This window comes from Antechinus flavipes, chromosome 1 (assembly GCF_016432865.1).
Source record: "Antechinus flavipes isolate AdamAnt ecotype Samford, QLD, Australia chromosome 1, AdamAnt_v2, whole genome shotgun sequence".
Classification (NCBI taxonomy): Eukaryota; Metazoa; Chordata; class Mammalia; order Dasyuromorphia; family Dasyuridae; genus Antechinus; species Antechinus flavipes.
The window spans coordinates 119,974,237-119,998,590 of record NC_067398.1 but is presented as its reverse complement, the minus strand read 5'-3'; the positions used below and the strand labels follow the sequence as shown (position 1 = coordinate 119,998,590).

General features: G+C 34.3%; 1 protein-coding gene across 2 annotated transcripts in view; it reads left to right on the top strand.

The window, feature by feature from the left end:
* Window positions 1–50: 50 nt before the first annotated feature.
* Window positions 51–24,354, top strand: part of LMBRD2 (LMBR1 domain containing 2) — a 67,112-nt gene continuing 42,808 nt past the window's right edge. The window contains exons 1-6 of one of the 2 annotated variants that reach the window (XM_051989861.1): window positions 51–312; window positions 19,156–19,385; window positions 19,590–19,684; window positions 20,472–20,567; window positions 21,621–21,788; window positions 23,223–23,433. In XM_051989861.1, the coding sequence (XP_051845821.1) occupies window positions 19,212–19,385; window positions 19,590–19,684; window positions 20,472–20,567; window positions 21,621–21,788; window positions 23,223–23,433 (744 nt within the window). In that variant the 5' untranslated portion in view covers window positions 51–312; window positions 19,156–19,211. The remainder of the gene's footprint in view (window positions 313–19,155; window positions 19,386–19,589; window positions 19,685–20,471; window positions 20,568–21,620; window positions 21,789–23,222; window positions 23,434–24,354) is intronic. The other variant, XM_051989852.1, reaches the window with a different exon arrangement.

Genomic DNA, 24,354 nt, shown 5'->3' with positions numbered 1-24,354 from the left:
AATGCCAGCCGGGACTGGAGAGCAGTGACGTCTGCATCAGGAAGCGGAAAGGAAGGAGGGGGCCGGCGGAGAAATGTCACCGGCTTAAAGGCAGCCGGTGTTCCTGCGCTGCCTCGGCGCTCCCGCTCCGTGCTCACCCCGAGACGGCGGAGGCTCCCTCGGGTACTCGCGGACCTTCCGCCCGTTGACTCACGGAGCCCCAGGCGGGACTGTCACACAGGGGCTCCGGGAACACGCAGTGGATGAGGGCCGAGGTGGGGATGGCGATCCCGGAGGCTTGCTGCGCCTGCTGAAGGGAGCACAGTCGCCTCGGTGAGTGGAGGCGGCAGCAACTGGAGGGGACGGTTCAGTCTGGGCTTCCTCCGGCCCTCGGGATGTTGGCCTGGAGGTGATCGCTGCGTGCCCCGGGAACGAAGTAGTGGCTCCTGGGGAGGAGGCGACGGAGGCCGAGACGCTCCCAACCTCGGTCAGGGGTGGGAGGCGGACCCCGGTTCCACGGAGTGCAGCGAGAACTAGGATGCTTCTCCCCAGAATGACGAGCCTTCTTAAGGAAGCATCACTACATTGCAGCAGGGAGTGGGTGGGGGATGGAAAGAAACGAGGGGTCCTGAGCTCGCCGACGGAGGGTTGGGTCAGGGGAGGGGGCGTCATTTGCCATCCATGGGCATGGCGCCAAAAATTGCAGATTTACGGGCTCGAAGTCCGACACTTGCAGTATGGTGAGGGGTTGGGAAGGGGTCTGCATAGCTCCTGGATGACCGAGCGAATTCCTGGGCTGTCGGAGCACCTGCAGCTGGCGCGCCCAGTGGAGGGGGCGGGGAGGATGCTCTGTTGATGAGAGAGGTTTTATGGGTTTTGCTTCCTCTCCTTCCCCGGCCAAAATGCGGCTTTCACCCTTAAGCTTTGGGTTACTTTTCTGGTTTTCCCCGGAAAAATGGAAAGCTGAAAAAGCTTTTCGTGGAATTAAAACTCCTTGCTCCGGCATATTTACTTCTTTTTGATAAAAATGTTTCTAAAGCGGATGTGGATGGATGGGTGTTTGGGGGAGGGGTCATCGCTTTTATTTTTAGAAAATTTTTGATCCCTGAGGCCATTATTTTGCCTGTAACCGAGAAAATAAATTATTGGTGTGATGATAGGGGAAAAAAGGAATTGTGAATGATTATTTGTAAATTATATTGATGACCAATACTTGTTGAGTTAGCTATTTTTATTTTAAGCTAGGTAACAAACACCAAGTTTAGTTTAACTCTGCATAGTTGATTAAACTAAAAGTGGTTATATTAAGTAGATTATCTTTATTTGCTCATGCAATTAACTTTATTTTCATGAAACTATCCCCTTACTCCTAACCCCCCCTTTTTTTGTTTATGGGTTTGGGGGTTTGGGGGGTTATTCCGGAAGATTTAACTACTCCTTCACTCTACTGGGGGAATGAGCATTTAAATGTAATTCAGTTCTTCTCCAGGAAAAGTTTATTTGGGTCCTACAAAATACATGTCCAAACTAAGTGCCAATTAATTTCTTTTTCTTTATCCGTTTCCTCCTCCTCTTTCTTTGCCCTGATGTTTGATTATTAATCAAATTTTCGTGGTCTTAAAATCTTGAAGTAAGGATGGGATTCTGTAAAACTGTGTTATCCATCTTTGATTCCAGGTTTTCTTTTTGCTATTTAAAAAGTATAGAATTTTTTTCTTTTAGTATTTTTATGTTGTTGTAATTTTATGATTAGAAACATCTTGTGTGCCTTCTGTCTCTTATTCAGACCCTAAAACTTCTCTCACTTAATAGGAATGCTGATGTACAGATAAGTAGAGAACTTCTAAACACCTTGAATGACGGCTTTAGAGAACAAAGTCCCGAAATAGTGGAACAGGTGTGTTGCAGACTGCAGTGTTAGCATTATTACATTGATAAACCAATGCTTCCTGGGTTAATTTATTATGCATTATATTGAGTCCTGACCCTTTGTCCTAACTTTTTTCAATTTATTTAAGTTATTGTTACCTAAAACCATAATACCTTTTATCCATTTTGAACTCAGAGCTATCAGCCTATCACTTTTCAGTAGATGGTTTCCACAAGCTTTAATTGTTCCTGACTTTGATTTACCATCTGAGTAATACAGATTCTTGATAAATTTTTGGGCTTTTTGTATTTAATCTAACTTCTTTAATACTTTGTATTTAGGCAGAGATATAATTCTTATTTCTATAATGGGATTGTTGTAAAAATATTCATTTGTATCCTCAAGGAGTGAGTTAATAGTATGCAAATTACATTTAATGCTTTTGTGCCTGGGTCTGCCTACCCCTTGGAACCTTGAAATAGAATTCAAAGTGGCAGTAAATAAGACTAGTCTTTCTTGGAATTCATTCTATCGGAATATGTAAAGTGTAAGGTACTTTGAGGCAAAAACAGTTAAACCAATATCTGGAAGCAAGGCTGAGCACAAATGTAACAGAATAAGAATCTGTTTGTAAAGATTCCAACAGGCAATCACAGCTGACCACAAGTAGAATGAATTAAAAGGAATATGGATAGTATAATAATATCAAAAAATCAAATATAATAAGAATTCATTTAAATAGAAATAATGGCACTGCTGTGAGGCTGAGATTGTGGGTAGAGAAAGCTGTCAAGAAAACAGATTGGTGCTGATTTATATTGGACTGACCCTGCTCAATTCACTTTATGTCCAGTTCTCCAAGCATCTGTATTGGTTTCAAAAGTTTACATGTACAGAATTCTATATACTTTCACCATTTACCCTTTTCCCATTAGCTTTGATAATGTCATGGTGATATCATCTCTATTAATACTAGGATATAATTCTTTTAAATTCTCTCTTGGTTTTTACATAAAGAGGCAAAGGTATTGATATAATTTGTTTAGCTTGTAGATAAATGGCCGGTCACTATGTTGTATAATCTTAAATTTGGGGTGCCTGCCTAAGCAGAATATTCTGGAAAGAGTCTCTTACTTTTTGTTAAAAATTAAATTTTCAAAGTAGGTAGAACTTATTTGATTGTTTAAAGGATAAAATAGTTATGTACCCTACAAAGAGCATATTTAATTAAAATTGGCTGTCCTTTGGCTTTCTACTTTATTCTCACATGATGTTCACCATAGCCACTTTAAGCAGTTAATCTTCAACTAATTCAGAAAGTTTAGGATTTCTTGAAAGTTTAATAGTGTTCTTTAGACTTCTGAATTCTTTTATCTTAACATTCTAATACATAGGTTACTATTTTATCTTTTTTCTTAGGTACTCTAGTTTGGGTTTTTTGAAACTTCTTTAGCTTCTGGAGCTCCCCAGTATTTTAGCAATTTTTTAGGCAGTTGATGGATGAAACAAATAGTAATTATTTAATGTTTATCTTAAAGTATATGAAGAGCTTTCAAGTGAAGGTTACTAATCAGTTGTGTTTTTTTTTTTTTAATTATGAAGTAGTAACAAAAGAAATAAATTGGAGAGTTCTTTTAGTTAATTTTTGTTATAAAATGCCATTTTTTCCTGTATTATCTATCTCTCCCAAACCTTAAATCAAATTAAGGGGAAAAAAGGAAACCTAATAAATGGAAGCCCTCATTAAAACAATTTTATTACTTATAAAACAAATTCTCTGTGTGTCTGAAAATACATGTCTTCTGTATTTTGATTTGTCATTGTCAAAAAAATCATATTTTCATCATTTTCTGGACTTATGGTTTATCATTGTGTTGATTAGAAATCTAAAGTTTTCCCAAGTTGTTTTAACTGTACAATTTTTGATATTAGGAAAATTGTTTTCCTAGTTGTCTCTATATACTCCATGATTTTTTTCCCAAGTCTTTCTGGAACTGCCCCCTTTAAAAACATTTTATTTTGGCTAAGTAATGTTCAGTTTACTTTTGAACACCACATTTTCATAAACCATTCTTCAATGGGAAGATAACCTTCCAATTGGAGTAGTTTCCAATTTGGTAAAGTTTATGTTTTGGAGTTCCCATAAAAAATGCTGCTATAAATATTTTTGTACATATAGCTCTTTTTTTTCTCTTTCTTTAATTTTCCTGGAGTATAGACCTAGTAATGGTTTAGCTGGGTTAATAAGAATGTACATTTTCATAATTTCGGGAACAGAATTTAAAATTACTTTCCAGAATGGCCAATTAAATCATAGTTCCTCCAACAATGCATTACTATGCCTGTTTTCCCATAGCCCCTCCAACATTTGTAATTTTTCTCTTTTGTTACCTGCTACTCTGGTGAGCTGGTTTGAAACTTGAAGTTGCTTTAATTTGCATTTCTCTAGTTATTACTAATATAGAGTTTTTTTTGTTTGTTTTGTTTGGTTTGGTTTGGTTTTTACATATAGTTGATGGTCACTTACATTTCTTACTTTGAAAACTTCCTGTTTATATCCTTTGACCATTTAGCTAGAATGGCTCTTATTCTTATAAATTTGAATTAGTTCCTTGTAAATCTTGTTTATAAGACTTTTAGAGAGAAATTATTTAGACAATAACAATAGGTTTCAAATTCTCAATTATAATTATTATTATTGCAATTATATACTTGGAGCTTTGATTTTGATGAAATAGGGAATTTTGTCTATCAATACACATTAACAGCTATTCTGAAATTTGTAGCTTTAGTTTCCTAGGAAAAAGATTCTTGCCCAGGATTGTACAGCTACTGTATGTCAGAAGATGGACTTGAACCTAATTCTTTCTGGTTCTCCAACCATATGCCTTTTCACCTTTATAGATAGGGAGGAACTCTACTTGGCTCTGTGAGTAGAGTACCAGGCCTGATGTCGGGCAGATTCATCTTCCTGAGGTCAAATACAGCCTCACACACTTACTAGCTGGGTAACTCTGGGCAAGTCACTTAAACCCTGTTAGCCTCAGTTTCCTCATCTATAAAATGAGTTGCCGAAGAAAATGGTAAATCACTGTAGTATTTTTGCAAGAAAATCCCAAATGGATCACATTAAAAGCAAGAAAGATTTAAAGCTATTTTGAAAGTGCCACTGATCTATCTTTGAAACAAGGCAATGATTTAGCTGTGGTATTAAATGCAAATAGAAAAGGGGGCCAGTAATCTATACTTAAGTATTCCTTCAAGCCACATATTGACTTAATTTTAAAGTGTTGTGTTATGTTTTACTTATTTTGATAACTATTTTTCAATTAGATTTTAATCTGGTTTAGGAATTATTGCTGGTGCTTGGGTAGATTTCACATCTCTGATTTAGATGATTACTTGTCAAACTTCTAAAGTAATTTTTTCCCCTTAGTCTCTGTTTCTTCCCCAAAATCATCCTATGACCTTAGCTGTCCCTCTGAACTAAGCTGCCTCCCAGAATGACGTCCTGACTGTACTTTTGACACAAACTAGCCCGTGTGCTTTCCCTCTTCTCCTTTGCCTCAAATCAAATGTTACCTCCATGTGGAAGCCCATACCAATACCTAGATTTTTGATTCCCACCTTGTGCTATCACTGTACATAAGTAAATTCTATGGTGCCCATAGCTGTGGACATGTAATATACTCATCCCATTCCTTTCCTTTGGGTTAGAAGCTTTCTTATTTTTGCTTTGGATGTCAACAGTTAGCACAGGGCAGCTGTTAGGGCAGTGTGGGAAATGCTGGGTCTACTTAGATTGACCAGAGTTCAAATTTGGCCTCACATGCTTATTAGCTGTGTGATCTTGGTCTAGTTACTTAACTTCTTCCTTAGGTTCTTCAACAGTAAAATGTTTTTTGTGAAGGTCAAATGAAATAATACTTATAAATTGTAAAACATTTAGTATAGTGTCTGGCCTATAGTAAGCATTTAATAAGTATTCTCTTTCTCTTCTTGTGCTTGATAATTCTGATTGAATATGTTTTGTAGTATTCCTGGTCCTTGGTTGATCCTTCTATGTGATCCTGATAAAATTACTTCACTTTTCTGAAAATATTTCCCATTCTGTAAAATAAGGGAGTTGGAGCAGATAAGAATCTGAATTGCTTACTCTCACCACATATCATTTCTACAGATGGTTTAGAGCAAGAGATTAGTAATGCTTTTAAATGAGGTTCCAGGAGCATCTTGATGGTATACAAAAGAAAAAATATGGATAAACATCTAGAGCCAAATAAAAGAAGCATATTGGTTTCATTTTTATGAAGATGAACACAGTTTCTTTAGTAGCAGAGCTACAGAAATGACTAAACTTGCAAACTTGGTAGGCTTTATAAGTAAAATTTGGCAAAAGCAGTTTCAAGGCTGTGATATCTGGGAGTTCATTTTTTGGAGTAAGGTAAATGAGAAGTCTAAGCTAAGAGAAACAAAGGATTAGAAGTAATGTTAGGAATTTTTAATTCAAGGCAAGGCTTTTTTGCTCTGTTGTTAAATTTTATTGAAATTTTTTTTCTATTTTTTTCCCTTAAGGAATATCTGCTATGAGGATGGCTCTCTGGAAGAGGAAGGGGGAAAGTACAAGAAAACATTCTGTTTAAAAAAAAAAAAAAATCAATAAACATGTAAAGGCTTAACATTTAAGTTAAAAAAAATAAACTTGAGAAGTATGACTATCTTTTTTCCCTTTTCATATAACAAATACTTGAGATAAGAAAATGGAAATAATTTAACTATACAAGTAATTTTGCTACAGTGATATTTTGGTATATTAGTCTTAACATTTCCTTAAATTCTTAGCTGTAATTTAATAGGAAAAAAAAACTAGGATTAAATTTAAGCATGATTGAAAATGTATTTATTTTATATAAGCAGTTAAGCTGCTGCAGTGGAGAGAGCTTTAGTCCTATGATTAGGGCCTTGAGTTCAAATTTGTCTTAGATACTCAGCAGATATGTAAACCTAGGCAAGTCATTTAAGCTCTTTCTGCTTTAGTTTTCTCAAATGTAAAATGAGGGTATTAATAACACCTGTTTTGTGGGCTTGTAAGAATCAAATGAAATAATTTTTTATGAATTGCTTAGCAATAACTGACACAGTATTTATTCCCTTACATGTATCTGTTTATACCCTATATAAGTGTACTTATGTACATGTAATATCCTTGCATACTTTCTTTTTTTGTCTTTATAGCCAGTCCTTAACAGAGTGCCTGATATATTGGAAATATTTAAGAAATGATTTTAAAATTACCTAATTCATGAATATGTAATTTTTCTGACATGACTGCTAATTCTCAGTATTTAACTTGAGAGACAAATTTCAATAACCAGTTGAAGTAAGATTCAATTAATATCTTTGATCTAAATGGCCTCAAACTGATTTTCTAGAAACCTGCAATATAAGATGAGGGCTCAAAATGCGTATGCATATATATGTAGTAATATTAGTTTAACAATAAGCAAGTAACTACCATGTTAGAAACCTTAAACTTTTAATCTTTTGTTGGGAGAGACCTGGCTAGAAAACAGATTTGAGAGAAAGATGATTTTAGTAGACTATAGATTCCATAGTTTGACATTTAATCCCCTCCCATAAAATCAACATGATTTTATATTTCAAAGAAGCATATTATCAAGAAAAAAGGATGGTCTGCTCTGGTTGGACTGCTTTTCCAGTCCTGGTGGTGGACATTATGGAACATAGCAATAAGCTCGTTAAGTATGCTCAAAGGGATGAGTGTGATTTGAAATTGTTCCATTTGAGGATCAATTGAAGGAAAGAAGATATTACACCTAAAAAAGAGAAATCAATATGAACATTCTAGCTATCCTCACATATTTGAAGGAGTACTCTCATATTAAGAATTTAGGTTTATTTTGCTCGATCTCAGAGGACAGAACTGGAACAGAACAATAGATGGAAATTGTAGAGAAGCAGATTTTGGTTGTATATAAAGAGAAGCCTGTGTAAACAGAAAATGATGTAGGCAACTCCCCCTCACTGGAGTTGTTACAGAGGGAATTTGTATGGGTGGTTATGAAATTTTATCATAAAACAATAAGGTTGACTTTATTCCCCACTGAATTAGATGGTATTTCTAGTGCTGTACAGATAGTCTAAATGTTTCCATTCTTTTACCCTAATCTCCATTGTTCTAATTTTCTCACCACTGGCCCTTTTAACTATGTAGATTTCCAGTATAAACACTTAAAATTCAATTTTGTACTGTACACAGATATAGCTGACATTCTAAATCTCTAATGAAACAATTTAAAATTATTTACCTAAATATTTATTTTATTGTTTATATTCTGTTCAGTTTTGCTGTATCTGCATTTTATTTAGTGGCAGTGTTTATTGTTTGGAGAATTATTCTAAATCTCTAATGAAACAATTTAAAATTATTTACCTAAATATTTATTTTACTGTTTATATTCTGTTCAGTTTTGCTGTATCTGCATTTTATTTAGTGGCAGTGTTTTTTGTTTGGAGAACCATGAGTCAAATGAAAATGAAAAATCATTATCTAATTCATTTTTATTCCAAAGGATCATCCTGAGTTGATCATTTCCTTACTTTTACATTTGTTCTTCTTCTTTGTTCCTAATTCTGGTTGAAAAAATATTTTTTCTGGCTATTAAATTGAAATTAATTAGAATTGTTGTAAGAAGATTCTGAAGATCACCTGGCAAGAGATAAAATACTTGGACACTGAAGTTCTTTCTTGAGCTGAACTGCCAACCATTCAAACACTACAACAGAGTGCAACTTCAGTGGACTGGCCATGTTCAAAAGTCAAATATATGTTAGCCTCAAAAACTCAAAACAAGAAGAGTACTCACACAGAATAAAAAGGAGGATACAATGACAGTTTCAAGGTGTCCCTGAAGAACTTTTATATTGATTATGATATGTGGGAGAGACTGACACAGGGCCATTCTCAAATCAAAGAAGATATTGTGTAATCTTATGACCACAAAAAAAATTGTAGTAGCTCAAAAGAAACGTGAAGTACACAAATAGTTCCAGTATGTGGTAGAGCCTTCCAAGCTCATGTTGATTTGATCATATACATTTGGGCATACTGTATATTGACCCTGACATCTTAATTTCGTTTTGGGTCCTTTTCAAGTACAAAGAACAGTAGTGAGTGAAAGTATGAATGTGATGACCCTTTTTTTTTTTTTTCTTTCTTTTTTTTTTTTTTTATTATTTACAAGATAAATGCATGGGTAATTTTTCAGCATTGACAATTGCAAAACCTTTTATTCCAACTTTTCCCTTCTTTCCCCTGACCCCTTCTCCCTGACGGCAGGTTGACCATTACATGTTAAATATATTAGAGTATAAGTTAAACACAATATGTACGTATACATGTCCATACAGTTATTTGCTGTACAAAAAGAATCGGACTTTGAAATAAAAAAATGTACAATTAGCCTGTGAAGGAAATCAAAAATGCAGGCAGACAAAAATAGAGGGATTGGAAATTGTATGGCTCATAATCATCTCCCAGAGTTCTTGTGCTGGTTGTAGCTGGTTCAATTCATTACTTCTCTATTGGAATCGATTTGGTTTAACTCATTGTTGAAGAGAGCCACGTCCATCAGAATTGATCATCATATAGTATTGTTGTTAAAGTATAATGATCTCCTGGTCCTGCTTGTTTCACTCAGCATCAGTTCATGTAAGTCTCTCTAGGCCTTTCTGAAATCATCCTGCTGCTCATTTCTTACAGAACAATAATATTCCATAACATTTATATACCATAACTTATTCAGCCATTCTCCCATTGATGGGCATCCACTCAGTTTCCAATTTCTGGCCACTACAAAGAGGGCTGCCACAAACATTCTTGCACATACAGATCCCTTTCCCTTCTTTAAAATCTCTTTGGGATATAAGCCCAATAGTAACACTGCTGGATCAAAGGGTATGCACAGTTTAATAACTTTTTGAGTATAGTTCCAAATCATTCTCCAGAATGGCTAGAGTGATGACCCTTTGCTAAATCATTGTGTATACTACCTTTAATTGTTATTTTCTTGAAGATGTAGTTTGTGGCATTTAGGCCAAATAACACTGAGTTAGAAAAGAGCGATATAAGTCTCAGTCCTAAAGAAGGGCAATCCCAAGGAATATTCAAATTACCTCATAATTGCATTCATTTTATGTGCCAATAAAGTTATGCTTAAGAGTCTGCAAATCTGGCTTCAGCAATATGTGAACTAAGAGTTACTGCAAGAGCACTCTGGTTTACAAAGAGGTAGAAGAACTAAAAACCAAATTGCTAAATATTTGCTGAATTGTGGAGAAAGCAGGGTAGTTGTAGAAAAAAACGTCTACTTCTGTTTCATTGACTACACTAATGACTTTGACTGTATGGATCATAACAAAAAGTAGCAAGTCCTCAAAGATAGAAGTACCAAGATCATCTTACTTGTCTTCTGAGGAATCTGTATGTGGGCCAAGTAGCAACAGTTAGAACTGAATGTGGAACAATGATTGGTTTAAGATTGGAAAAGGAATATAACAAAGCTGTATAACCTGTATATTGTCACTTTATTTATTTATCTTATATGGAGAATGCAACATGTGAAATACCAGGCTGAATAAATCAAAAGTGGAATTAACTTTTCTGGGGGAAATAATCTGCAATCTCAGATGTACAGATGACTCTACTCTGATGGCAGAAAGAAAAAAAGAATTAAGAAGCCTCTGGATGGCCGTAAAAGAGGAAAGTTAAAGTGATTTGAAGCGTAACATAAAAATAAAAAATTAAGATCTTGGTAACTAGGCCTATTACTTCTTGGGAAATAGAGGAAAAAGATTTAATATTGTTGGACTCAAAAATCTCTGTAAGCAACCACAAGAGATGCTTACTTCAGGAAGGAAAGCTATGGCAAATCTGGACAACATACTAAAAAGCAGAGACATTTCCTTGCTGACAAAGATCTGTACAGTGAAAGATGCACAGTAGTTTTTTTTTTTTTTTTTCAGTAGTAATGCATGACCGTGATAGTTGGATTATAAGGAAAATTGAATGCCACATAACCAATACTTTAGAATTATGGTTCTAAAGGTTTTTTGAGTAAAGAAATCAAATCAGTTGATCCTTAAAGAAATTGTTTCAGGCTGTTTACTGGAAGGTCAAAACTAAAGCTTTGATCACAAAATGAGAAGATAGTTGGAAGAGACTGATGTTGGGAAAGATTGAAATTAAAAGGAGAAGATAATGGCAGAGAATGAGATGAAAACATTGAATATGAACATGAACATGCGATCTTTGTATTGGAACAGAAAGAGAAGAGGAGAGGAGCAAAGCTGAGTTTCATCTCAAACATGAGATGAAACCTAAACAATTGGTCATAACCATGACCTGGATAACTGTCATTTTTGGAGGCCTTTGGGAGTACAAATTGTATTTATAATGATGATAATTGTTATGCCAAAGTTCCTTTTAATGTCGTGACCCAGTTTCTCCAATTGTCCTATGTAGTTATTCTGCCTTAGGTTATATAACCTTTCCCTCTTAATGTTTGAAATAAAGGTTTTATAGACATTCCTTCTTAATGTTTGACAAGATAAAGGTTGATCTATTTTAGATATCATTAGAATGTCAGTAACCTCCCTCCATTATGTTATCCCCACCTAGGTACCTCCTTCATGTCATTGTTCTTGTTATTATAAAAAGCTCGCTGTCCATGGAATTACTAAGAGTGCACACAACTAAATAACTTCCTGACTCCAGGGAGGAAGCATAATCCTCCATCTACCTTTCTTAGGTGCTGTTATCTAAAGAGATTAAGAAAAATTGAAGATCATATCCTAAGACTCAGGGGTCCGCAAACTTTTTAAATAGGGGCCAGTTCACTGTCCTTCAGACTATTGGAGGGCGGACTATAGTAAAAACAAAAACTTTGTTTTGTGGGCCTTTAAATGAACTTCATAGCTCTGAGTGAGGGGGATAAATGTCCTCAGCTGCTGCATATGGCCTGCTGCCGTAGTTTGAGGACTCCTGTCCAAGTCTTTGAACTAGTTAGTATATGAAGCAGGTTTTCCTTATTTCCAATTAGTGCTATATCTGCTGTACTATAGTATGCCAACAGATAAGGAAATTCAAAGTAATTTCTGAGATGAGGGTTCTGAGAGGGGGTATTCTGAGATGAAATGTTTTATTGTTGGATAAATTAGAAAGGCTCTTGGTTTGTGCTTGCAAGGGAACTGAGATAGAAAAGAGCCTGGAAATCAGAGAGGAGTATCCTCTTCTAAGCAATGGAGATGGGAGAAAGCCACTTTGAAGGATAAGATGGAGCTTAATTGTGAAAGACTTAAAAAGTATTAAACAAAGGAGTTTTTATTTTAGACTAAGGGCAAAATGGGGAACTACCTTGCTTCTTGAGCTCAGGAGTAATACATAAATAAAAATTTTCTAAAGGCTTGAATTTTAAATCTCTTTAATTGGATTTTCCTTCAGTAACAATGCAAATTCAGTTAGGGAAAACGATCTGTGCTCTATTATGGAACACACATTTATGTCTGAATCTTCTTCTACAGGTATTTTCATTCTCTATCCATAGGCATATAGAATTGATAAAGGAGTGAAGGAATCATAGGGATTTTTGTTGTTATTCTTCAGTTGTTTTAGTCTTACCCAACTCTTACTGACCCCATTTTGGGTTTTCTTGGCATAGACATTGAAGTACTTTGCCATTTCTTTCTTCAGCTCATGAGGAGCTGAGGCAAGCAAGGTTAAATAACTTACCCAGAATCACATAGCTAGTAAATATAAAAAATAGTTTTTAACTTAGGAAGATGAATCTTCCTTGGCTCCCTGTCCTACACTCTATTCACCATACTACCTAGCTGCTCAGAGATCATCTCGGCAAACAATTTTCTGGTCTTATTTTCTCCTAGGGGTTGCCAATTATTATTCTAGTGCTAGGACTTGTCTGTACCTAATGCAGTTAACTTCCATCAGTTATTATTTTTCCTTTGCTATTTAGCAGTATTTACCTTTGTGACATTCCTTTTCTTGGATTCAGTTAATTTGTCAGAATCAAACTCTTGTTTGTATAGCTCAGGGAGAGAGAAATGATACTGTACTCTTTCTTCCTTTTTGTTTTCTTCATTATTCACAGTGTAGCAATGAAAGTTGACCAAACTTTGAAGAAGTTCCTGGATTTGGTCAGAAATACAGAAACTCCCATTTACTTCTGCTTTGGGAGTTTATAGAATACTTTTTTCAAAATTACTGAGATTTTATACTCAAAGGACTATAAAATTGTGCATACCCTTTGATCCAGCAGTCTAGAAAGACTACTAGGGCTATATATATATATATATATTATATATATATATATATATATATATAGTAATGGATTGTTTTATAAGAAATGATGAACAGGCTGATTTCAGAAAAGCCTAGAAAAACTTACATGGATGGATAAATGAAGTAAATAGAAACAAGAGAACAGTTTACACAGTAACAAAACGATATGATGATTAACAGTGATGGAGTTGGTTCTTTTTTTAAAAAATTTATTTTTCATACTCAATAATTTATGAGTCATCTTGGAAGAGAAAAATCAGAACAAAGGGAAAAAAACCATGGGGGGGAGGGGGAGACAGAAAAAAGAAGTGAGCATAGCATGTGTTGGTTTATATTCAATCTCCATAGTTCTTTTTCTGGATGCAAATGCCTTTTTCTATCCAGTCTATTGTGATTGCCTTGGATCACTGAACCACTGAGAAGAACCAAGTCTTTCATCATACATTCTTGCCATTATTGTATAAAATATATTCTTGGTTCTGCTTATTTTCACTCGGCATCAGTTCATGTAAATCTTTCTAGGCAGGGGTCCTCAAATTTTTAAATGGGGGCCAGTTCACTGTCCCTCAGACTGTTTGAGGGCCAGACTATAGTAAAAACAAAATCTTTGTTTTGTAGGCCTTTAAATAAAGAAACTTCATAGCCCTGAGTGAGGGGGATAAATGTCCTCAGTCCCCTATGCCCATGGGCCATAGTTTAAGGACTCCTGTTTCTAGGCGTTTCTAAAATCAGCTTGTTCATCATTTTTATTGAATATTGAATATTGAAGAATATTATTATATTCTTATATGTCATCTTATTTTTACCTTCAAGGATTCTGATAAGAATCTCATTTCTAAAATATATAGAAAATTGACTCAAATTTATAAGAATTCAAGCCATTCTCCAATTGGTAAATGGTCAATGGAAATGAACAATTTTCAGATGAAGAAATTGAAACCATTTCTATTTATATGAAAAGATGCTCTAAGTCAATATTGATCAAAGAAATACTAAGACAGACAACTCTGAGGTACCACTATATACCTCTCAGATTGGCTAAGATGAATGTTGGAAAGAAATAGGAAAAGATAATGACGAATGTTGGCGAGGTTATGGGAAAACTGGGATACTATATTATTGGTGGAGTTGTGAACTGATCTAACTCTTCTGGAGAGCAGTGTGGAACTATACCCAAAGGGCTGTCAAACTGTACATACCCTTTGATCCAGCAGTGTTTCTATTGGGTCTGTATCACAAAGAGATCATAAAGGAAGGAAAGGACTCAACCCTTTTTGTAGTGGCAAGAAACTGGAACCTGAATGGCTGCCCATCAGGCTGCCTGATGGGCAGGTGGGGAATGGCTGAATAAGTTATGGTATATGAATGTTATAGAATATTATTGTTCTATAAGAAATGATCAGCAGGATTATTTCAGAAAGGCCTGGAGAGATTTACATGAATTGATGCTTAATGAAGTGAGCAGAACCAGGAGATCATTGTATATGGCAACAGCAAGATTCTATGATGATCAATTCTGATGGAGTGGCTCTTTTCAACAATGAGATGATTCAGGCCAGTTCCATTGGTCTTGTGATGAAGAGAGCCATCTATACCCAGAGGGGAGGACTATGGGAAGTAAGGGTGGATCACAGCAAAGCATTTTCACTCTTTTTGTTGTTGTTTGCTTGCATTTTGTTTCTTTCTCATTGTTTTCCTTTTTGATCTTTATTATGCAGCATGATAATTGTGGTAATATGTATAGAAGAATTGCACATGTTTAACATATATTGAATTATTTGCTGTCTAGGGGAGGAAGTGAAGGAAAGGGAGGGGAAAAATTCAAAGGCACTTGATTTTTGCACAAGGTTTTGCAAGGGTGAATGTTGAAAATTATCCATGGATATGTTTTGAAAATAAAAAGCTTTAATTAAAAAATAGGTTTTTTTAGATTCAGAGCATTTTTTCATCTGACTATAAGATAACCTTAATTTCATTATCTGAAAAAAATTCCTCCTGTATCAATTGGTGAATGACCTCTATTATATATTTGACACTGTTCTTTATATATTTTAGAAGTGAGACCTTTACCAGAAACTCTGGCTGTAAAAAAAATTTTCCCTGCTTTTTACTTGCTTTTGATTTTTTTCCTTTTCGTTTTGTTTGTGCAAAAACTTTAATGTAATCAAAGTTGTCCATTTTGTCTTTTATAATGTTCTCTAGTTCTTCTTTGGTCATAAATTCCTCCCTTTTCCAAAGATCCATTAGGTAAATTATCCCTTGTTCTCCTAATTTGTTTATGGTATCATTCTTTATGCCCCCATCATATACCCATTTTGATCTTATTTTGGTGCGGGTTGTGAGATGTAGGTCTATGGGACTTGGCTGTTTTCAACCATGAGATGATTCAAGGAAATGCCAAAATAGACTTGTGATGGAAAGTGTCATCCACAAACAGAGAAGAATTGTAGAGATTGAATGTGTATCAAAGCATAGCATTTTCATCTTTTGTTGTTGTTGTTTGTTTGCTTGTTTTTTCTCATTTTTTTCTCTTTTGATCTGATTTTTCTTGTGCAGCATAATGAGTATGGAAATATGTTTAGAAGAATTACATGTTTAACCTTTATCAAATTTCTTGGTATCTTGGGGAGCAGAGCAGGAGGGAGAGAGAAGAAACATTTGGAACACAAGGTTTTGCAAAAGTAAATGTTGAAAACTCTTTGCAATATATTTGGAAAAATAAAATACTATTAAAAAATAACCTGAGTTCTTCTGTCTGAGAATTCTGCCCCAAAGAAAACCATAAGTGGCAAGGAATGGCTTCTGTGACCCTAAGAAGAACCCAACCTCTAGAAGAAATTGTTGGGAGGGTCACTGCTCCTTAGGAAAGAGAAAGCATACTTGCCCCATCCCCAGCTTTTTACAGGGATTGTGATGGAGAGAGATGGAATAGTGAAATAGCTGTGAGTCATCTGGAATTAGAGACTTCATTCACTTAGGTTTCCCATATACCATAGGGAACTATAGAAGTGGTGCCTATTCTACCTTCCCTGGAGATAGAAACTGTGTAATCAGTATTTCTCCTTTCCTCCCTTCCTCCTCCTCTTTATAATCCAAGAAGTAAGGGCCACAGTCAGAGGAGAGAAGAAAGGCCATCATCCTTTCCACCACTGCTACTGTCTTAGATATCTAGGAGAGGTGTGGTGTGGTTCAGAAGAGTAAAGAGGCTACCTCAAACAGAATGAGGCCTTGATACCATATATTCTGATAGATATTACCAGCGATCCTTATGACTCCCGTACAAGAATTGTGGAGAGAGATAGACAAGTGATTATTGGAGTTTTCAGTACTTTACTTTCCCAGCTACTTACTTATCATCCAAGCTCTGGTCAATTTATCCTGGCCTATGACTATCTCACAGATGTTTATATCTGGGTTCTCAGTCCCTCTGATTCAGAGTTTCTGTCAGTGGAGAAGTCCCCTTTGACCTACTTTCTCTGTCCGGCTTAACTCGACACCCTCCCCAACCATCAGTCTCCTCACTCCCAGAAACACTGAATTTATTTTCCATCATCAGTTTCCCATCATTCTAGATCTCCTCATTTTTCACTTTCCATTTTGTAATTTACAGAAAACTGGCTTTCTAGAAGATAATTCACCCCTTGCCATCCTCTCCAGTCCTTACCACTCCCTAACACATTGAGCCAGCAATCATCATTATTGTCCTTGTTTTCCACTGGTACTTTAGGACTATCAACAGCCAGTTCTTGGCAAGTATCTCATTCTTTCAGGTGTGATAGATCCTTTTTATTACCTTGTCCTCTATCCTTTTTTGCTGTTGTTTATCAGCTTCTGGGTCATAAGACTTTTATTTTTTCCTAAAGAAATTCAGTACCTGGCTGATCTTCACCCAGACATAAAATAATTGATGCATTTTGACAGGTGGTAAGTTTAAAGAGAAGAGATTTATATGTTTAGACTATGGCAGAACCAAGCTAAGAAAAACTAAAACATTTTTCAGTTGGAAGTATTTATGATTATATCTAGTTTGAAAAAATATTTGATTCCCTAATGTTTTAGTCAGATGGTATTAAGATGAATTTTATTTATAGTTTTTATATTCAAGTTTTATTTGTGACTTTTGTCCTTTTTTTCCTTTTTTTTAATTAAAGCTTTTTCTTTTTAAAACATATGCATGTTTTCACTCTTTTTGTTGTTGTTTGCTTGCATTCTGGTTTCTTTCCCAATTTTTTTTCCTTCTTGATCCAATTTTTCTTGTGTAGCAAGATAACTGTATAAATATGTATACATATATTGGATTTAGCAAATATTTTAAAATGTTTAACATATATTGGATTAACAGATATTGGATATCCATCAAGTGGAGGAGGTGAGGGGGAAAAGGGGAAGAAATTATCCATGCGGAAGGTTTTTTGTTTTTTTGTTTTTTCCCAATTAAAGCATTTTATTTACAAAACACATACATGGGTAATTTTTCATTATTGACCCTTGCGAAACCTTGTGTTCCAAATTTTCTCCCCTTCCCACCTTCTCCCCTAGATGGCTGATAATCTAATACATGTTAAGTATGTTTAAAAAAACATGTTATATATGTATGTATACATATTTCTACAATTATCATACTGCACAAGAAAAATCAGATCAAAAAGGAAGAAAAATGAAAAAGAAAACAAACTGAAAGCAAAAAAACAACAAAAAGGAAAAATGTTATGTTGCAAGAATTTCTTAGTGTAATTCCAAATTAGTTTTCAGAGTGGCTGAACCAGTGCATAGTTCTACAACAGCATATTAGTCTTTCTGTCTCCATCATATAGGCTATTTCCCCTTTTATCATCTTTGCTCCTTTGCTAAGTGTGAAATGAAACTTCACAGTTGTTTTTATTGATGATCAGAAATAATCTTTCATATGATTGTTAATAATTTGTAGGGTTTGTTTTTGTTTTTGAAAATTATTGTCTTTTGTCTATGCATCTTTTGGGTAATGGCTCAGTCACATATTAAATGGCATGTTTTTAATAATAGGTGGCTTTACATAGCATTGAAAAGTTTTCACTACTTTATCTTGTTGATTCTCACAACCCTGTAGTAGTAACTATTACAGATGTAGTTTGTGAAATTTTTTTTTGCGGATGAGCAAACTGAAGCTCAGAGACCTTAAGTGATTTAGTGGATTCCACAAAATAAGTATGGGAGATAGAATTCAGACTCAGGGCTCTCTTGCCTCCCAAATCCAACATTCTTTCCACTGTTCCCTTCTGCTTTCAAAAAATAAGATTATTTACTATCTATCTTATAGGCTTCCTTTGAGGACCAAATGAGATAATGGGTGAAAAGTACTTTGCCAAACCTTTAACCTAAATAATTGAGGGATTGGCATTAGAATGTAGTAGTTGAGAGGAAAAACTTAATCATTTATCAAGTATAGATTAGATACTTTGCATTTTATTTTAAAGTTTGTAATTCATCATTGGAATTTAGATGAAATTGGTCTATCAAAATGATATTGTTTTGAATTTTCCTGGGCAAACAAATATTGAAATGATTTTCTTTTTTTAGGTTTTAAAACAGTAAAGGTCTCAGTTCTATCAGGAAGGCTGCTGGGCTCTATTTTGCATTAATATTCTTAAAAATGAAAATATTAAAACATTTTTCAATGTTCTTAAAAGTAAGAGCTGATAATTAAGAATAATATTTTATATGCTGATATTGCCCTTTGTTTCCCTCCTTTTTTTTACAGTTATGGTCATTATCTTCAAATGAGTAGCTTTGCTTGACCCGAGGGAGCATATAATAATGAGCAGTGCAGCTTTGGGACTTGAGATTGTTTTTGTCTTTTTTCTGGCTTTATTAATACTTCATTGATATGGAGACTTTAAGAATAATATTTTATATGCTGATATTGCCCTTTGTTTCCCTCCTTTTTTTACAGTTATGGTCATTATCTTCAGATGAATAGCTTTGCTTGACCCGAGGGAGCATATAATAATGAGCGGTGCAGCTTTGGGACTTGAGATTGTTTTTGTCTTTTTTCTGGCTTTATTAATACTTCATCGATATGGAGACTTTAAGAAACAGCATAGACTTGTAATTGTTGCAACACTACTTGCTTGGTATCTCTGCTTTCTCATAGTCTTCATCCTGCCGTTGGATGTCAGTACGGTAAGAGTAAACATTTTCCTTGTGTCTCAGTTTTATACACTTTGACAAATCTATTTAAGATATACATATTAAAAAACTCAGCTAAATTGTGTGATGTTTTACATAAGTTTTAATGAAATATTTTGAATTTGATTATTTTCTAAAATATAAGCAGATTTGTATAACTTGTCCTCATTTTTTTCAAATGTATTTTCAATATTTTAGACGATATACAACCGATGCAAACAAGCTGCCAACTCTAGCCCTTCAGAAAATAACAATATAACTGGATCTTACTCTACAGCTGCTCCTGTTACAGGGTAATACTTTTTAATTTTAAATTTAAAAATGGCTTACCCATTTTAAACATTATCATGTCATCTAACTTTTTTCATAGTAAAAGTTGTTTTTCTCCATAAAGAGAGCTATAGATATGTTTTTTATTTGAGTGTGCCAGGTACTATTTTGCATTAGATACTTGTCCATTCAGTATATTAGTTATTCTGTTTGCACTGAACACCTACTGAAACTGAATGTAATAAATTGAAAAGAAGTGGAATGAATACACAATTTCAGAGTGAACCAGGGCATTATAAACAAATTAATTGGATTTCTAGAAAACTTCCAAATGAAACAATTTATATTTTTTTAGTCCAAAAAATATATCTGTGTATTTTTAAAAATAGTTTTATTTATTAAAAAGTACCTAAACTCAATATTTTAAAGCTACTTCACCATTGTCTCCAGTATTCTGACCATGAGGCTCTTTTTAAAAGTTTATAAGTAATACTTTTCAAAAGCATCATTCTAAAAACTAATATTAAAATTAGGCAGGCACTTCAGGTTGAAACTCTATTCTTTTCTAGAACAAAAAGCTTTGTTTTTGTGCTATTTTTAGTCAGCTTTCAGCCACTGTCATTGAATATGAAGCCAGTGTGTTAAAGAAATCACTTAAAGCAAGATTGTGAAATGTTCCTATAATAGAATTTATAGTAGGAAATTCTATTTTTATTAACATAAAATGAAATTTATGGCTTAAGTTAAGAGCAGCTTTTAACTGTTTTGTTTGGGCCCTGGGGGTGGTGTGTGACGGTGTCATTAAAACAGAAAACATCCGTGTTTCAAGCCATGGAGCTATATCCCTGACGGAATCATGCCAATTTTCTGGCGTGTTGTATATTGGACATCACAGTTTTTAACATGGTAGGTGATGAATGTTTTTACTTTTGTCTTCTTCCTCTCCAATATTCAATAAAATTTTCCTTTTTAGGATTTAGCCAAGTGCTAATAGCATGGCAGAAATTATCTCTTTATTAGGTATGTGCCTAGTATTTTCCAGTTTATTATTTTTGATTTGAGCACAGTGATGATTGTAGCTGCTACTCCATCCTAGCATCCAAATGTGTCTCAGTTTTTCTTTTTGGAGTGCTAGATCTATTACTTTGGTGGTGTGGGGAACTAGCAGTGTGTAAACTCCTGCTTATACAGATATGTAACTTAGTTCTTTAACTTAAAGCTTTAATGGAATTACCAAAAGGATAAGAAGTTGAGTCACTTGCTCGTCACTAAACTAGTACATAATCAGAGGTTAAGTGGAATCCAGATCATCCCAACTCTAATGGTGGATCTTTATGTTATTCTGCATTGCCTCTTCTTATGTGTAGCATTTATTGTTAAAGTAACATTTTATGATAGGAATTATATTATTTCTAAGGCCTTAAATGTGTTGAAATACAGATTAGTACGTAAGCATAAGCATAGTATGTAAGCAAAATTACATATCTGCTATTAATTAAAAATACTCAAAAAAAAATGAAACATGGAATATATTAAGTACATTTTCTCCAAAAAACATTCTATTGGCCAGTATAGTTATGCCATCCCATTATTGTTTTTGTTTTTTGGGGAGTTGTTCTTGTTCACATATAATAATATCTTACTTTCATATGATACTTTGTCATTTTCAGTTGATCACATTATATTTGCTTTTATTTAATCTTATTTAGTCTTCAGATATGAGATGTGAGATAGGTAGGCTAGATAGGAATTTTCACATTTAAAAATGAGGAAATTAACTGACTTGCTCAAGGTCATAGAGCTAGTATTGGCAGAGACAAGGGTGTAAAGCCTTCTAGATATGCTCTTATATTCTTAATTTGAGAATATGATAATTATTTTATTATAGTAACAAACTGATCCAGTAGATGAAATTAAGTAATATTGTACTCTTTATTTTTTTTCCCCCTTTTATTTTAGGATCCTGTTACCTTTTATGCAATCATATGCAAGATCAGGAGGATTTTCCATTACTGGAAAGATCAAAACAGCACTGATTGAGAATGCAATTTATTATGGCACTTATTTGCTGATTTTTGGAGCATTTTTAATTTACGTGGCTGTAAATCCAAATTTGCACTTAGAATGGTAAGAATACCACTTATTAAGAAAAGAAATAAAAGTATTCTTAGGTTTTTGTTTCTTTTTCCCCCCAAACTTCCTTGTGTTCTATGCATCAGATAAATACAGATTTCATAGGAAAAAATACAAAATTGTACTTTTCAGTGATTTATAAAAGAGAAGTCTATGTAGAATATGTTGTTAATTTAAAACATATATTTCATCTTAAAACTCATGTTTTTAACTGTGCTTTTTAAATTATTAGGTTCATTTTCCTAGTTGTTAACTGGAAAAGTTAAGTCCTTTACATTTAAATCACATTAATGTTAATTTACAAATATGCTTTGGTGTTATAAAAGTTCTTCAGTCAAATTAGTCTAAAATAGACATGTCCATTCACTTGAATGATGTTTGGAACCTTCTTGCAGAAGAATTAGAAGAGGTTAAGAGCAAAGGAAGTAAAGGTTCTTTAAAATAGTGACTTTCTCAAGGAGTTTAATTAACCCAGAAAAGGAAGAGAAAGATGGGATAATAACTTGAGATGATAGAATTAAGTGAAGGTTTTTGGAGAATGGATGAGATATGATTATATTTATAGGTAGCAGGGAAGGAACTAAGGAGATAGGGAGAAATTGAAGATAAGAGAGAGAGAGAATGAGGATTATAATAGGGGAAATCTTTAAGAGAAGGAAGGAGGTTTGATCAAAGGTGCATGGAGAGTAATTGGCCTTGGTAAGTATAAGAGCAACCTCTTTATATCTGAGAGGGGAGAAAAAAGAAGAGATCATGGGAAAGATGTCTGAGCAATGGAAGATGAGAAGGGGAGAAATAAGATCTTATAGCATATAATGTAAACTTTTTTTCAATAGAATATATAGAAAAGTCCTCTGTAGAGAGTTTAAGGTAAGGCTGCTGTTTAAGGCTTGAGCAGAACACAAGATTTGAAATAGCCAGTGTAGAAAGTGGAATAATGAATGAATTATGGAGTAAAATGATTGCTTTTCTGCAGTAAGAGTCCAATTGAGATTAGATAACATAAATGTTTGTTGAATTGCTTTAAAAAAATTTTTTTTCACATTTTGAGTTCCAAATTCTCCTCCTCCCTTCAGCCCTTCCCTCATCCATTGAGCTGTGACATGATGAGCAATTTGATACCAATCATACAGTATGAAATCACGTAAAATATATTCTCACATTAGCTTTGTTGCCAAAAATAGAAAAAATATAGATCTCAGACAAATGGTGTTTTCGGTTCAATGTTTAAAAAAAATACTTTAGATAATTAGAAGCAGTCTGAGATAAAGAAACAACCTTTTTTTGAAAGAGGGAGCAAGTTCTAGCATAGGTGGTATTCAAACCTATGTTTGAGTGTTGTTCAAATATATGTTAATTCATTCATCTGTCATAGTCAAGTAGTGAAATTATAGAAATAATTATTTGGTCATGATTTCTTTTTCTTAGGAATCAACTTCAAACAATTGGGATAGCTGCTGCCAATACGTGGGGCCTGTTTCTCCTTGTTTTATTGTTGGGGTATGGCTTGGTGGAAATTCCTAGGTCCCATTGGAATGGAGCTAAGAGAGGGTACCTACTTATGAAGACATATTTCAAGGCTGCCAAACTGATGACTGAGAAAGCAGATGCCGAAGAGAATTTAGAGGATATAATGGAAGTAAGTAGATACTCTTGAATCGTAGTAAGCATTTTTGTCTGTGAAAACATTGAGAAAATTGCTTTTAGTATGTCAGGCTCTTTTGAATTTATATGCTGGGGAATTTAGAATTCTGAAAATTAGGTGGTGGGAAATCTTTCAAGATACCTTTTCCCTGGCTCTCTAGTTATATTTTCATGTTGGCCACTGAATTTTATCAGACAACACAACCAATAAATTCTCTCTAATGGAAAGCTCATCCTTATAATTGAAGAAAATTTGAAGATAAGAAAAGGTATAGAAAAAAAAAAGCTCATATCAGACATTTTAAAGATGATTTGTCCAATGCTGTGTTGGTAGATAATTATGAAAATCGTGATATTTATGTAGTGCTTTAAGATTTACAAAACACACTTGCTCTATTTGCTCCTCACAAAAATCTGAAAGATATCAGATAATTAAGATAATACATGTTATTGAGTATTACAGCCCATATATTTCTTGAATTTTTTTGAACTTCAATTTTGTTTTATTTCAATTAATAGTTTTTTTATTTATATCTTTCCCACCTTCCCCTTTCCAAATATTGGGAGACATATGTAGTCCGGCAAAACAAATTACGTTAATCATGTCCAAAACCTACATTTTAGGTCTATTACCTCTCTTTCAAGAGCATTTTTTCATCATCTGTTCTCTGGAGTTATGGCTGGTTATTGAGTAATAGATCAGAGTTCTTATATCTTTCCTGGGTGTTTTTATAAATTTATTCTGGTTTAAAAATCTTCTCATGTGTTTCTCTGAAACCATCTTACTCCTCTGCAACTCCTCAAATGTTGCATATTCTCCTTAATTTCCTATTCTTTGCCACTACCAAAAGAGTTGTCATATTTTTATATACATATATAAAAGTACCTTTCCTCTTTCTTTAATCTCTTTGGGTTA